General features: G+C 37.6%; 2 protein-coding genes across 6 annotated transcripts in view; both read right to left on the bottom strand.

Moving 5' to 3' along the window:
* LOC145487505 (nucleolar MIF4G domain-containing protein 1-like) overlaps nucleotides 1–17,027 on the bottom strand; it is a 156,984-nt gene that overhangs the window by 79,234 nt on the left and 60,723 nt on the right. For all 5 annotated transcript variants that reach the window (XM_081466309.1, XM_081466312.1, XM_081466311.1 and 2 more), the window contains exons 4-7: nucleotides 16,024–16,174; nucleotides 14,417–14,520; nucleotides 12,874–13,271; nucleotides 4,491–4,561 (exon numbers count right to left, since the gene is read on the bottom strand). In XM_081466309.1, the coding sequence (XP_081322435.1) occupies nucleotides 4,491–4,561; nucleotides 12,874–13,271; nucleotides 14,417–14,520; nucleotides 16,024–16,174 (724 nt within the window). The remainder of the gene's footprint in view (nucleotides 1–4,490; nucleotides 4,562–12,873; nucleotides 13,272–14,416; nucleotides 14,521–16,023; nucleotides 16,175–17,027) is intronic.
* LOC145487525 (uncharacterized) overlaps nucleotides 1–17,027 on the bottom strand; it is a 148,851-nt gene that overhangs the window by 95,053 nt on the left and 36,771 nt on the right. The gene's annotated exons all lie outside the window — the stretch shown is intronic.

Raw genomic sequence — 17,027 nt, 5'->3', positions numbered from 1 at the left:
CTTATAAGCTAAAAATGGTTAATTTCAGGTCTAAACAGGTAAAAATGTTGATTTCACGTTAACGCGTGACGGAAAGGATGTTGATTTCACTTAGCAAACAGCAAAATGTTAATTTCACGCAGCGTATAAGCTCAAAAATGTTGATTTCAGGTTTAAATAGGTAAAATATGGCGGCCGGAAAATAGTGTTAACATCTTGGACAATGATTATCTGCACTGAACAAATAAACATCAAGTAAGCACTTTTCCAAATACAGCAACGTCTTAAATGGCTAAAAATCACGAGATAAATACATCGATCGTAGCTTTATGTCACGCACTGCCTAACAGATTAACAAATTAACCCGTCTGCGCAACGTACAGGTCTCCATACATCTGCATGTCCGCTGATCCCAGAAGTTCAAAACACTACAAATCATGCCAATATGAAATAAAATCAACGCAACCTGGATCACAGATCTATGTTACAATCGATCGCTACTTGTTGGCCATTATTACCTTTAAATGAAAAAAGCCGAAACAATCTAGTTACCAGTTCGAGAAACGCAAGCAGAACGTGATCGCAATGCATGCCGGGAAGGGTCTTTACACCTCGTGCGCGGGAAAACATGGCGGTTGATACAAGACAAATTTTATAAGTCAAAAACCAGTTCTCGCTTTCCAAACTTTGACACTAGCAACGCTTGGCAAATGGGCCACAACTCACGAGAGGGTATTTTTCTTGGGCAAGAACTGCTCTTGGACTTTGCTGCCTGGCTCGATCTGACTTCGAACGCCGATAACACGATTACGGTATATCAGCTACCTTCGAAGTTTCAGAACACATTTTGATTCTTTAAAACGTGCTGATGACTTACGGGTTTATCGAGGCTTTATGATGCCTCTCAACCACCAGGCAGGCACACAAGGTACTTAAACACTATGCTTAAAATATTAGTTGACAGAGCTCTAATGCGGCACATCTCTTTTTCGTTCGATGGTATTTCGTTTGCCGCTCGATCGATTCACGTGTTGTGTTTACGTCACAATAACCGATGTAAACAATCTGTTCCCAGATTTCCGCTCTATATACTATTTTCCTTTGACTTTAAGACAGCTAAGATTCAGTGGAATACACTATAAACAGTCTGCCTGTTTGCTGTTCAACAAAATAATAAGGTTTCTTTTGTTTTTTGTTCAACAAAAGATCTCCCAAAGATGCCGCTTGGAAAACTGAGCTTTTTGCATACGTTATTTCTCGAGAACGAAGAGCGCCCCAGCCAAAAAAAATCCAGAGCAATGTTTCTGAGGTACAACGAAGCCTACATGCCAAAATTCAGCTATTTTTGAACACTTTCAAAATGGCCAAAAAATCTAGGGGATGTTCTTGCACGCGGCCTTTCATATCTCCTCAGAGCTTTATTATCTAGCTCTCTGCACGCACTGCAGGCCTATGATGCTCCCTCATCATAGGCCTGCAGTGCGTGCAGAGAGCTAGATAATAAAGCTCTGAGGAGATAATATTGTTCTTCAGTGGTCTGTGTTCCTGAACTAACTAACAGTTGGTTTAGAGTTCAATCTCTGACACAACAAACAAGTTCAAATAACACAAGTTTCCAAAATCTTAACAATTAGTTTAGAGTTCGCTAACATCTAACAACAATCCTCGACTGGTATTGTTCAATCGAGATTCCCATACTTACTTTTGTCATTTTGAAATAAGCCTCCGTAAATTCTGAACAGTGCAAGGAGAATGCAACTGCAATACAGCTTCTTTCTCTTTATGGCACTTTCAGGTGGCTTCAGACACTTTCAAACACTTTCAGACACTCAGTGGTGCAATCCGCACCAAAACTGGTAGATCCAGCCAATAGTTGTTGGCTTGCGAGAGTGCAACGACTCCTTTCAGTGTAGTACAACCAGTACCAAAGATTCAAGCAGTTAAATGTTGTCTTTTGATAGCATAAAAGCTTTTGCACAAGATGCACTTATCACACAAGCCAGGTCTGGGTGTGTTGGCTTGTGTGAAGAGAACTAACTCGTGATATGATCACCTGAAAAAAATCACTCGAGACCACGCTTACAACCAAGATGGCTGACTCAAACAAGTGCGCCATACGACACTAGACCATGTGACAGGTGCTCAACTCTCGTGGACAAATAAATAAATCCAATGATGCTATAATGTGGCTATACACTTTGTGTAAGCCAAACAAAAACCGTGTTCTTATCGGTTCCAAACCTGAAATAAGCACATGGATGTTCTTCACCAAAAAAGGGTTAAATAAGAAAAGAAAAAACCAGTGGCTTAAAAGAAAAAAAAGCTGACGGATTCTGGAATCGAACTCAGGTCCACTAGATTGGAACGCAAGTGCTGACCATTGTAACATGTAAGAAACCTTGCCCCAAGGGAAAAAATTACAAAGCACTTCAGCCTTAACTCAAATTGGCTAGCAAATATGCGAATTAGCTAACAAATATGCGACATATGTTCCTGCAACTTCTAATGAGAAATGGCAGACATTGACCAAAGAACCTTATTTCCTGTAAGCAAAGCATGCTGACAGCAAATTATACATGCTTCTGCAGATGACCCAGTGTTACAGCAGCTACACTACATCATCTAGAATGGTTGGCCAGACAGATGTCTGTACCCATACTAAGTCCTTGACTCTCGTTATGGGTTGATGGTTCAGGGGGATCTCATTTTCAAATGGCTGCAATTAGTAGATCCAGTAACCTTACAGAGGAACTCACCGCTGTTGCACATGCCTCTCACATAAGCATCGAAGGTTACATCCACAGAACTTGGGATACCCTTTACTTGCCTAGTATGGCAACAAAAGTACTCCAGGTAAGAAAGTACCTGGTCAAGTATTCCAGGTAAGGTAAGGTAAAGTCTGCATACCAGCCAAGTGGCCCACCAGGCTGGAGCTTATCCCAGTTTCTGTAGGATGAAGCGACTAGGAGTAAGGAACCTCTAAAATCAAATGAACTGGTGGTACAACCATGGTGAAGCTGGTCCTCATGGTTATAAAGTACAAATGGGTAAGTCCATTTACAGATGTAATTGCTTCAAATTATCTCACCCAGGAATAATGACCATCAGACCAGCCCTTACCTGACAGCACCACAGAACCATGAAACCCAGCTCATACCCAGTGGGTCTAGTCAGGAAACAAACTGCTTAAGTGAGCCTGTGGAAGCACCCACAGAACACAAATCTTTGGTTATATCCAGCCCCTGCAGAGTCACCCCCTTCTTGGACAAAGAATTATGTCATGACTTGAATGAGATGCAGACAAGAACAGTGAACATTTAGTTATTTTGTTTGAACATTTAGTGACAATAACATTGAACATTGGACTCAAAAAAATGTCAAAAAAATAAGTGACTTGGTTTTGTTTTGTTTTCCTTATGAGAGGAAAGGTGTATTGAGATACCTCATGATTATCACATGATCAATGTGAATGTCATTCAATTAGATGGGTTTTTTCCTAGTTGCATGATGTTCGAGTTCAGATCTTGAATGAACTAGCTAAAATGTTCTGGGCCTGAATAAATCTTGACAGCTCCTCTGTAAATTATAGCAACCCAAACATTGGTTTGGTTAAAAACCTTTTTAAAATTTCAAAATTTGCTTGTATTTTTCAAAGAAACTTCAAACCCCATTGTAGATTGTGCCTGAAGTAACAGCTGATTTTTAAACTTGTCTAAATGCCACTAAACATTTTTGTCTGAGAATACAGACAAAGATTATTGACCTTTCCCAACATGATCAATAAGCTACATTAGGCGGATCAAACAATACACAGGAAAAGAAACCAGCAGCACCAAGTTGTAGCCATTTGAATATACTACTTTTTGAGCAACAAATAATGACCTGCAAATAACTGCCTACAAAATAATAATGGTCTGCTCATGCATAGTAGTGTCTAAATGTGTTTTGCTGCAAATAATATTCTGCTATTGCATAATTGAAACCACTAAACTATAGACATACATGAACAGGATGTAGAACCATTGAAGAACCTTGGGAAGCCAAGGAAACAGAAGCTTAATACACTTTACAACCATGTGTTTTTGTGGTTATGCTGGTATGCATCATAGCTAAGTACTTTCTTATGAAAACAGTCAGAAATCTTGTTCTAAAAATTGTCAAGTTTTGGCCTAAAGGAGCACTCCTGTCTTTGTTTCTTTTGTTCTCTGAGGTTTTGAGTGATGACAGATGTTTGGTGACATGGAACATTTAACATTATTTTTACTACAACATACTTTGTAACTGCAAGTATTCCAGTAAAAATGGAAATGTTTCATGTGTAATTTATGGTTGGAGATTTCTATGACAACGACAATCTTAAATTGACAGTAAACTACAGATAATTAATAATAAATTGAAGGATTTTGTGCAGAAAGGGCATGTATTGCCCGAAAAGCGATATACATGTGCGCTCTTTTTTAGTACAAAATCCTCATCCTAACCATTTAATAAAGAAATGCTGGTTAACGTACCATTTCTGCTATTGTGGATGAAAATGTTTTCTATTTCATTGCTGATGACTGCCATATTTCTTTCACTAAGCCTGCCACAAATAAAAATAGGAACTATGAATTAACAAGTTTCATCTACATCTACATCTACATTTATTTAGTTGATAAGGTCCCGCAAGACATCACATCAACTGTACCAAACATATATGCACATATGCATAAGCTAGACAAAAAGGATAATTAAAAAATAATTCTTAAGTATAGTTTCTGAGTATTATCACTGAGAAAAAGTTCAAAACCGTGGTTCCCAGAATATTCTGAAAAAAAATTACTAGAATCTCGAATTTCAGTCATTACCATATTTCTAATCAGTTTCTCAACTTTTTGGACCCTTTCCAAATCATCTCTCTACAAATTGTGGTATCCCAATGATCGTATGTCATAAAATTCTCCCTGCCATCCTCGTGGTATTCAAGTTCTCCAGGTAAAACCTGCACTGGCAGCATGTACCAGGTTCTTTTTTACTCAGCTCAGTTCACATTACAACGACAAAAATTAATAATAAATAAATAAATTACAACATTTAGAGAGGAAGCCATATCAGCCCTTGCTGATTTTCATTGGTGTCCTCTATCCAGGTCAAATTGGAAATTTTTGGAAATGTTGGTTTTTCAGAAGAAAACTGAAATATCTGGAGAAAAAACTTCAGAAAAAGTCAAGAACAACAAACTCAACCCACATATGGTACCAGGTCAGAGTTGAACTCAGACCCACACTGGTGACTGGCATTCACTCTCACCACTCCACCAACACAACTCCCCTAAAGTGTTCTTAAAACATAATGACAAGCCAAATTATTTTCTTGAGTACCTAATACTTTCTATAGTTTAACAACAGTTGCAGGACAGGAATGAAGTACATCTCAAGCAGTTTAAGGCCTGGGTCAGGAATATAAAGTAGAATTATGATTGGGCAGCTATATCTCTTGTTCTATTTGTTTTACCAAGCTGAACTTTTCCCTGATTATAAAACTTGTCGTCCTGCCTTGCCTTAACATATTACTTTGACATGTCACGTGATCATTTTGTTAAAATTCAGTAAATCGGCAAATTGGTGGCGAATTTTCATTCTATTGTTCAATAAATAAGCTTCTGCGATGCAAATTTAAATTACCTACTTTGCTACGTTTGGGAGATCTCCTTTGATTTCGTTTATAGAAGATATAAATGGTCAAAACTCAAATTTTGTTGAAAAAAGGGACCTTTCACCCTATAAAATTTTTCTGTGAAAAGAGGGACGGTCATTCCAAACGTGAGAGGATGGAAATAATTGACCTGCATCTAAAACACGTTTTGCAGGATGTTTTTACTAAAAACTGCTACCAATTCCTCAAATAATGGCTATTTTCCACTAATCGTCATGTAACATGTCACATGACCTGTCAGAAGTACCTACTCTACTTTAAAATGTTCAGGACATCAAAACCTAACTGTGTGCTAAATCTGGTTCCATTGCCATTTATACCTTCAGAAATATAACTAATATTTTATTTTCACCAGTAAAAGCCTTTGACCCTGGCCTTAAACTACCTGAGATGTAGTTATGCAATGATTTTCTTGTGGCATAACTTGATTATTCTGCATATGACTTGATTATTCTTTGTATACAAGCCTAAAGGGTTGCGCACATGCTGAAAAGTCAAGTCGTGCATGGTGTATTTCATGGTATACCAGTAGAATCCATTTCAAAACAGACCAAAAATTATTTTCGCCAGTGATAAAACACCATGTATTATCTTGATAAGGTAAGCTCTTGTCTATTACATCTCTGTCAATTCCAAGCCCCTCGATTCCTACTCCCCGCCCCCTGCCTCGGCATTTGCTGAAGCTCCACTGTGGTGATTTGAACAAGTACCATAAACTTCCGAAAATAAGCCCCTCCATATAGAAACCCCCCAAGTCTGAAATGCAAAAATACCTCCTATAGTAAGCCCCTCCGAATATAAGCCCCCAAAGGCTTGTATTTAGAAATTATCATCAATTATACAAACCAAAGCAAACTACAACTAATAACCATTATCAGGAAGCCTTTTTTAGTCATGAAAGAATGATTCCATGCACTAAATTAATGTGGTCAACAAGTACTGAAGTTTATTGCTTTTTACGCAGTTTGCTCTTCACTTGCGCCTTGAATTCCTTCGGTCTGTAGACAAAGTATTTGCAAGGAAGTTCGGTTTATTGCCATTCTGTTTGAACTTGGCATTTTCAGTGTGATTAATTTGTTACAAACTTCTAGCCAAAACACTAATATTACCAGTTGCACATTCAAACTTTTGAAACAAATGTCCCTCCAATTATAAGCCCAGCCAATTTTGAAATGCAAATTTCCCTCCCATAATAAGCCCCTCTGAATATAAGCCCCTCAAAAATGTCCTTTGAAAAATATAAGCCCCGGGGCTTATTTTCAGAATTTTATGGTATTCTAGCCTCTCCACTCAGCATTTGAAACATTTTTTGCACAAACAATTACAAATGTCCAACAAATTACACCCAGCCTGTTTTATGAAGCTTGAATAGGCGTAGAAGTTTTCGTAGAGAGCTACACCTCTACGCTTTTATCACCGATCACTTTGTACTTCTTCTCTTGCACGTGCATAAGTACGTGTAATATAGGAGGCACCATGGTTTCTGGATTTTTGCTCTGGTTTCTCACGAGATTGCTGTGGTATCTAATTAACGTGGATCATGTCATAGGTTATTGTCTTTAATACCTCATGAATAAAATGCTGTGGTTTATTGTTAAATTGCTGTGGTATCTCATCAACATGTTCTGCTGTAGCATCTCATTATATATTACGACAAACAATTAAACTTCATTAACACAATACATTATTTTGTGTGGTAGATTACACTAACATTGATGATGTCAGGATTGAGGTGTGGCTCATGAATGAAATGAGCGGGAAACTTCCTAACATATGCAGAACATGTCCAGGCAAGTAAGCAAGCTTTGATACCAACTAGGTTAAGTTTGTTCGAAACACAAAATTTATCTATATTTTCAACCAAAAAAGACAGCGAAAAACACCATAAGTGCCACTTTTTAACTCAGATAATGATGTAGTCATTAATCCCAGATATAGGTATGGATGAGACATCGCACCCCCTCCTTCCTTCCATCCTTCCTTCCTTCGATTCCTGTTAACTTTTTCTAAATCCGCTGACTAGTATATCAAGAGTTTGCAGTCAAGTGCGCCGCCCAGTAAAATTTATTTATCAAGTGATTTGTTTCAGTGGCAAAGTTTCTTATTCATGGATCAATAAGACGGTTGACAGTGTAAGTTTTCTTTTTACTTAAAGCTCCCAGCGATAAACCAACTCAATACAAATGTTCAAGGGGCTAAATAGTGTATTTTGAGTTTGAAATTGATCAAAGTACTAAACAAATTCTCGAACGATTAAAAGCTCCAGATGATTTTTTTAAAACACAAGTATTGGAACGGGCAAGCACTACCTTTTGGTTTTTTTTTTTGGGGGGGGGGGGATATACATGCATGCATTGATAAAAAAAAAAAGTAATAAATGAAGATAAAAAGACAAAAATTCATGCATCCCACGAAAATTGTACCTTCAGCCTCCCACATGTAGAGTGAACACCTCCACTGAGGAACATCAGCAACAATTACCATTTCTTGATAAGTATTGTCCATTAAAATCTGTTTAGAGGTTTGACCGCGGTGCCTTTTAACATACTCAGTGGAGCTGGAGTAATGTTCATACAGCTCGCGATCAAACTACATTTGGACACAAGCCATGGACTGGCATTATTTCTGGAGAGGGGAAATCTTGATGCTTTGTACACCATCATAGGTAAGCTAATATTGCAAAATAAAATATGGATGGATGGCAACAAATGTTCTATTGTTCTTCTTTGGATTTAGCTGGGAAGTATCTCTCCATCTCCACATAGGCGATATCCTAAGTGATTACAACATTAAACTAGCGAGACAATCTCAGATAGTGCAGAGTGCAATTATTGATGGCTCTGACACGGTAGTCACACAGGTCCTCACCCCTGCCCGGTTCATTCCCGGTTAGTATTTACCTTGGTACCTAGGGCTTTTCCCCTTGCAGAATATGAACAGCCAGAAACCTTGATAAAACAGAATCCTAGCAGTGTCTATGTTTCATGAGTGTATTTTCATTCTTTGTCCAAAAATAACTTACAACTGCTGTTTTTCAAGACAGCTTTCAAATTTTCCTCTGGTGTTTTACCTTAATTTTTGCCCCTTGTGCGGCCCCAAAGGGTATGGTTTTTCAGCTGTTTTGGTCATAAATTGGGAATAGATTTTGGTCACTTTGGTCATAAATAGGGTATGGTTTTTGCACTCTAGTCTTGAATTGGGTAGCTATGTTTTTTAGAAAAAGCTACTTTTCCATCTTTATCGATAAGACCATCAAGAAAAAAGCCCTCCATAAACTATGTTCAGGGCAACTGTGCCAGCCGCGATGGTCATAAAAAGGGAATCCAATTTTTTTTGTCAGGTCATAAATAGGGTAGGGAAAATTGCAGATTTTGGTCATACATAGGGTAAGGGTTTTGGAAAGCGGGTTGCACACCCCCACCTACTTTCTCTGGGAGTACCCCCCTGGGACTTTCCTTCATTTCAAATTTAATAATATCCTGAAGTAGAAAACGTGACAATTTTACTTTTCATGCAATGTTTGTAACTTAATACTTTTGTTTTCCTCGCAAAGGTATGTAACATGAAACCCTTCTTTTCTTGAAAACACACAGATGTGCTTGGGTTTTTTTTCAGCGTTGAAGATAAAGTTAAATATCTGATGAGGAAATGGAAGAGGAACAATTTTCTTTTATTCAAAACGCAAATGCTCTTTTAACCGATAAACAATAACTAATTTAATTATCAAATAGTCAAGGAATACCACATTCTTATTCAGTTCTTACCTTTGTGAAAACAAAGCACTAGTGTTTCAACAAGAAGGTCAGCACTATTCAGAGTCACTATTAGGAGACTATTAGAGTCACTATTCACTGTTAGGTGCCACAGAGTCTGCAGCATTTTTAGAGCACTTTCCTGGTTTATTTTAAGGAAAAGGAAAAGCAAAACATTTCCATTCTTAATTTGAACCCTGGCAAACACACTAGTGTAGTTTGATAACAGCAGATGATATTTGCCTAACAGAGCTGGGAGTAAGGTACCGTACTCACTAGGTTAACAAGATTTGTTTGGGTGTGACACAACAAATCAATCAATCAATAAATCAAAAACTTTACTTTACTTCGAATTTCCTAATAGCAAAAACATGCTAATATCTCCAAATAAAAAAAAATGTGGCTCTGGGGATGAAAATGGAATGTATCATGTTAACGATGCTGGATCGCATACATCTTACATGTTGGGTTCTACCACAAAGAAAAGCACTCAGCATTTGTATGTGATCCCCAAAAAATGTACCTTCACCTAATATATTGTCGACAAGAAAGCTGACTAAATATCTGTGCATGCATTTAGAGTAAATTGTTTTTTGTTCCAAAGAGAATAATACCACAAACATATAGTTTGTATCCTTGATGTAAGGTGGGTATGACACATTTTTAACTAGTGCACACAGCCACCTTCTCCACCCCAGCCACTTCCTTGTCTCAAGACTTATTAATTAATTGATATTAATTAATTAAACAAACATTACAGTTTACACCTTATTGCCTTAGTGCCTAGTCCTTTAGCAGACTCAGTCCCCAAACCATCCCATCTGGACCCCCTACTTTTTCTTCCAGAAAATACGGGCTCCTGATTTTTAAATCAGGAAAATAATTAAACTTAGAACATAAAACGATGAAGTCTATTTAATCAGTGAGCAATCATTGAACTTAAAGCGGGTTAACGGTTACCATAGAAATTAATTGAAGAACAGCAGATTTTTTACCTGAGTTAGGTTAATTTTAAACTACCTTTCTGCGTGGTTTAACCCCTGGAGGAGGTCTCCCATTTAAAAAGGACAGCGGTGCTCGTTGGAATTTTTGAAAAGAACCCCCAAGAGGTACCAAGATCCTTTTTTGTTGGCATGGCTTGAAATGTTTTTCACCCCTAAGAGGTACTAATTCTAAAACTATATACTATCTCTTGTCATAATTTTTTCAGTTTAATACCCTAAAAGGTACCGCAAAAGTTCCTGCTGTGGCCCTTATGAGGCTGAAACCTCTAAGAGGTACTAAAACGGCTTTTTAACCCCTTAAAGGTATGACTAGCACCCCTGTTCTTTTTATATGGGGTCCCCCAGGGGGGTTAACACAGGTTAGTGGTTTCTTATCAGTTCCGTGCATTGGCTTTTTGTGAAATGTGTCAGTCATCATGGTCTGTGTGAAATGTTGTTCACAATGGCTGAAACAAGTGCATAATCTTCTACTGAACTAGGCGAGTGGTAACAACAGTTTGAAACAGTTGTATTACTGTAGCAGATTTCTATTTTTTTTCTAATATATGTTGGCTATACCATATCAGTCAAGTTTGCAAGGAACCCCCACACCTGAACCATGGCCTGAACAGGAAGACCTCATTCAACTTAGAAGGAGAAATTTTAATTTACCTCCACAAAGAACACAAGATATATGTTTAAGGGAAGGGGCAGTTCGTTAAAATGGCAAGAAATGCAGATGAATGAATGAATTAATAGCTGTGGACCGAGAGCATGTCCCAGTTCCTAGATGCCATAATCCATGCTTTTCTATCGATAAAGATGCTCAGAAGTGAGTATTTCTTTTTGTCATAAATGAAAGAATACGCAAAGTTCTTAATGAAAGGACTCGACGCTCATTCAGAGGTGCTCTCTTTAAAAGCCTGGGTACGAAAGTCATGCATGGTAGGATTTCTGGTGATTTTCTAAAACCATCGCTGATTTTTCAGATAGAGTCAAATTTGAGGACAATTCATTCAATGGTGATGGAGAAAACTCTGACGCCTACACAAAATCAACATCACGTTTGAAAAAACTGCCTTGGAAATTTGTGTATACTGCGCATGAGGAATAGAGACCACCTTAACCGTGAATGTAAAGAAACTGAAGGACACGAAACCAAAGAAAAAGAATCAAGAAACTAAAAGACTGTAGTTCTCGAAGTCTGTCATTTTGTTGGTTTATCCATGTCATGATGTCAATTGAGTTCACCCACTTCATAACCTATTTCAAGGTGGCCGCTTATAAAATATAACCCCTTTGTTTCCTCATAACCAACCTTTGACCCAGTTAAGTTATTTGGGAATTTTAACCAGGTTTCTAAAAAATAAACCCATTTAACTATGGCTGCAACCATTATATTATTCTAGACACAATGCTGCATGAATTCATTAATTTCTTCACATTTTGTTCACTGATTAAAAAGACTTCATCGTGTTATGTTCTAAGTCGTATTTTCTGGAAGAAGAAATAGGGGGGGGCCAGAAGGGGGTCGAAAAGGGGGTCCAGATTGAGGAGCCCGTGTTTTGTACCAACCCGCAAGACCCTTGCTCCTATTCAAAAAAGTAAGTTGGCACGACAGTACGGCAGTAGGCTGGTACGACAGTACAACCCTTATTTCAATTTAAAACTTTCCTTAATACGTTAGTACGACCCTTGTTTCCATCCAAATTTTTTGTTAGTATGTTATAATACAACACTTGTTGATGTTCAAAACTTTCCACGGTAACTTATGACCGTAAGTATGATCCTTGTTTCAATTCAGATTTTTCCTTAGCACGTTAGTACGACCCTTGTTGTTATTCAAAACTTTCCTCAGTAAGTTAGAGCGTTAGTACAACCCTTGTTTCAGTTCAAAACTTTCCTCGGTAAGTTAAAACAATAGTGCAACCTTATTTCTAATCAAAACTGTCTACTGCATTCATAACTGGAAACAGGGAAATAACACTTTTAATTAGTTTTGTACAGATTTTTCCGCAAATGGTCAAGTACTTAGTAACTGTAGAGCCATAGAGCCATAGAGCAATAGAGTTTCTTATCTAGAAATACGTGATTGTAGAACCATAGAGCCATAGAGCTGTAGAGTTTATTGTCTAGAAACGTTTGATCGTAGAGCTGTACAGTTCATTATCTAGAGATGTGTGACCCATAGAGCCGTAGAGTTCATTATGTAGAAATGATCATTAATGGTAACCATGGTAACATGCCACCGTTTCACATGTACACGCAGAGAAGAAGTACAAAGTGATTGGTGATTAAAGTGTAGAGGTGTAGTGCTCTATGAAAACTACTATGGCAATATGAGATTCATAAAACAGCCCCTAGTTGCAACAAATGCTAGGGGGATAGGGGGGCTTGAAATTGACAGAGCCATCAGACAATAACAAAACAACTCTACTTTTACATTTTAAAGATTGAATATTTACCTGTTTAGGAGACCTTTTATCTGACATGTTACTCTGTTTATGTGTTCAGGGTGACTTTCAGATGATGTTTGGTTTCTCAAATGAGGTGGAATATATTTTTCCATATTTCCAGCATGAATGTTCCCTTCCACTTGCTTGTGATCACCTTTATCCTTATTATCATGCTCATACTTGTTACTGCTCTCCTCACGAAATCCAATACTAGTGGTAGTTTCATCCTCACTATTCAAATATCCCTCTTTTTTATCATTGTCATTGTTACTGGAAATATCATCATCATCAACATCATTGTTATCATTATAACTAACATCATGTTCTTCCTGTTCATTTTCACTTATGCTTTGTTCATCATTTCCATCAAACTCCATATCGTGCTCCTCCGTTTTGCTTCGCACAGCCTTGATAAAAATAACAGAAATTGAGTGAGACTACTTGTCATGAACCTCAACTAAGATCAGAAACTGATTCAAGGGCATTCTCAATGATAATGTGAGCATACATGTACAAAAAGTTGTTCTAAATTAAGGATTAATGTTGCAGTTGCTGCTTATGATTTACCAGGAGACAAAGACAATAAACAAAACACAATGTTTGGCATAAGGGGTAACACCACTCTGCAATCAGTTTGACAGACAACTTCCACTACATGACTACAAAGCCTTACTTACCTTCCCAGCACCAATGCCTATGCTGGATCTGACAAGTTATATCGGCAGGACAAAAACTACATGTTGTGAAAAACTATGGCTTGCTTAACCCTGTTTCTCTCCCCCAGCACTATGAACTGACACAGCTGGCACATACTGGATACAGGCATATAATGAGCATAAAACAGCGCAACTAAACTGAGCACGTAAAACAAAGCTTGGGTAAGTCACTGTGATACTTAACCTCCAAGTAAATCAGCCCATACAAGGTACAGTAGACAGTCAAACACGTTTTTGAGGTGTTTTAATATAAAGCTGGTAAAGGTCAGAAGACCATCTTCCGAAAACCTTAATTTAGAAATCTCGCAGGCCTGCAGTTGCTCCTATGCAGCACCAATGCAGAAACTATGCCCCTTGAGGATTCCAAGGGGAGACCTGTGTACTGAGCTGTGTCCCTAAAAGGGTGAACTACAGCCAACCTAATGGGATGGCAGCATTTAGAGAAGGAATTGAGAAATTCTTGGGTACACTGAAGTTTGTCTGTGTTGTCTGTCTGTCTGTCTGTCTGTCTCTGTATGTTTTGCACTAGTACAAACCACTGGCTTAACACTTGGGAGGTGCCCAAGGTCTTAAACACAACCACAGGGCAACCAGCCAACATGAAGAGTAAGGTACTGAAGCTGGTCAAATGTTTTAAACAGAATGGTTCAGCAATAACAAAATTGTCTAGAATATGAGGAACATGTTGTAGGCCACTCCTTGCATTTGCTGTGTATGTTTATCTAGATGCTGTAGAGGAAAACTCTGCGATCCAGGGTGAAATTTTCACTGTGGTTTAGCACACTATTGACCTGAAGGGGAGGGGGTCTGTTTGCAGAGGGTGTGGAGATATTTACCTTCTTCTTAGGTTCTGGTCTTGATTCAATCTCTGACATGCTGTCATCACCATGGTCACTTTTACTGTTTTCTATCATCTGAGGTTCGCAAACCTCTAACAAGTCTGACATTGACTATATTAAGGTAAAACAAACATTTAAAATCACATGTACATGTTTTAGGACACCAACTTGCAGAAGTATCTTAGATTTGGAGTGTGGTTTGAAAACAAGAATTTGTCAGAAGGCAAACATCATTTCTGCCTCATGTCTACATGACCAGAGTCACATGGACACAGGGATATGGAGGGGCTTTGATGCATTCCTGGCAAGGATTCTTCACATTCCTTAAGTTAGATTTCTGTGTAAGGATTCTTTGCATTCCTAATGTAAGATTCTGTGTAAGGATTCTTTGCATGCCTAATGCAAGATTCTGCTGAAAGGCGGTTCTGGAAAAAAGACAAAGACAGGCACAATAATCATTAAAATGAGAGCCGTATGTGCTATTGATTTTGGAAAGACAACTTTCAACCACACTCAGTACAAATTCAAGACACTCTATTTATTCCTTTTTTATGGGCCTTGGAGACTCAAGCATTTGTGACAAGCTGTTTTAAGCATTATATTTTGATAATGTCCGAGCCCATGCTTCACACTTTTGATGACAAATGACAGGCGAAAATGTTGAAGTGACCAGCAAATTTAAAGATCACAATAAGCAAATTAAAAATTAAATTTGTAATGATACCAGAAGTGTACTGCTTGTTTTGTGTTTACTATTACATTACTTTTATTTTATAGCATGAGGTATAGTACGAGCATCACGCTAATTGCAAGTGATGAATCACCCAGAACTGATTCGCACGGAATGGTTTTCAATTCCACTGGTATCATCATTTTGATCTATGAAATAAAGAGCTAACAACAGCTTTAAGCTTTGAGCTTAAAGCTTTAAGTTGGCTTAAATCTAGAGCCGATTAAAGTTTCCTGAAATGGAATTCCAAACTGTGTGGCAATCTGTTTTAGGAAACCTTTTGATAAAGAAAAAAATACCTTACTACACAAATCTTTTGCGACACGTTAATTCACGAATTTCACAAGTGAAAAAAAAAATCAAAACAGAAAGTATGATACGTTTTACATATTAAACAGAGGTACCATTTGCCATGAAATAAAGAATTATCTGTTTTGCCAAATTCTTAAAGCAAAGTAATTTATATTTATAGCATATGTCAACAACATAATCAACTCCAAATATTAATTATTTCATATATACTTCACATCATTTCACTCCTCACTGGAAGATATGAACTCACTGACCTCGCTCCCAATGTGTGGCTTCATAGCTCAGTTGGTAGAGCATCGCACCGGTATCGCGGAGGTCACGGGTTCGAATCCCATTGGAGCCCTGATTTTTTTTTCTGGCTTCTTCTTTCCAACTGCATAAATTGGAAAATTTACCGCGATGATCATTCTTCACTTTCATCCACTACCGCAGTTCAAATATGAATTATTTCATATATACTTCACATAATCAACTCCATCATGAATTCCTAAAAAATAACAAACAAGAAACTATTCTCCCTAACTTTAGGCAAAACATCAATGAAAACACATTGCAAAGATACAATCAAGACCCTCCATCTTGAATCTGCTGTTAAGAACTTTTCCTTTACGACCCAGTTTTAAAAGCTTCTCCAGCTTCTTAATCTCCTTTTCTTCTTTGCTGTTGTCTGCCAAAAGTTTCTGTTTCGTGATTTTCTGTGATTTAAGACCTTCCTAGTACATAAAAACACAAATGAATCAATTAATTCATGTGATTTAGCTGTGACACATCACTATTAATTACATAGGTGACCAAAAGGTGACAGTACTCATCTGAATCTCCTTACTCCTTTGACCTCATTTTCAACTATAAAGTTCTCAAACAGTTTCTGTCTTGATGTAAAGTTTTTCTGATGTGATTGTTGTTTTAGTTCCAGATTCAAAAGCAGAACAGAGTTGGATGTAATTTGCAGCATAATTGCCCGTGTTTTCTTGAAAAATGAGAATACCAGTAAAACAAAAGCTGTGAAAAAATGAAACAGTTTTAGGGAACATTTCAGGATCCAAAGCTACGATTTGCCAGATACAAATCAATTCTATCAGCTGAAAGCCTAAGTTCACAACCAAGCTTTGGCAGCCCATCTTTAGTTGAAAACGGAGCAAAGATATTGATTGCAACCAAGTAAAGGATATCCTTTGAACCAAGTCATACCTTTTTAGTTAGCTTACATTGTAGGTGGCTTAGTATTGTCGGTTACTAATTTATACCGTTTATTTCACGCATAAAAGAATTGAGTTGAAAGGCGCTTAAAGAAACTTCAACAAATCAAAGTGGAAAGACTTATCATTTGAACTAATCACATGCGTCATTTAGTGGCCTACGTTTAATCTTTTCACATATTTTAGTACTAGTGCCTTATATAATTGCTCCCTAGGTAAATTACTGTATCTCATTATTTTAGATAAGAAGATCAAGGAAGTGAACTGTTTGATCAAAGTATCAAAGAGTGTTCTTTTTGAAGTGAACAAGGAGATTTTTGTCACCTAGGCAAGAAAATTTAAAACGTGAGTGGTACGCTTAGCTTAC

Source organism: Orbicella franksi, chromosome 5, assembly GCF_964199315.1.
Source record: "Orbicella franksi chromosome 5, jaOrbFran1.1, whole genome shotgun sequence".
Lineage (NCBI taxonomy): Eukaryota > Metazoa > Cnidaria > Anthozoa > Scleractinia > Merulinidae > Orbicella > Orbicella franksi.
The sequence above is the reverse complement of the archived record's forward strand: the minus strand, read 5'-3'. Positions and strand labels throughout refer to the sequence as shown.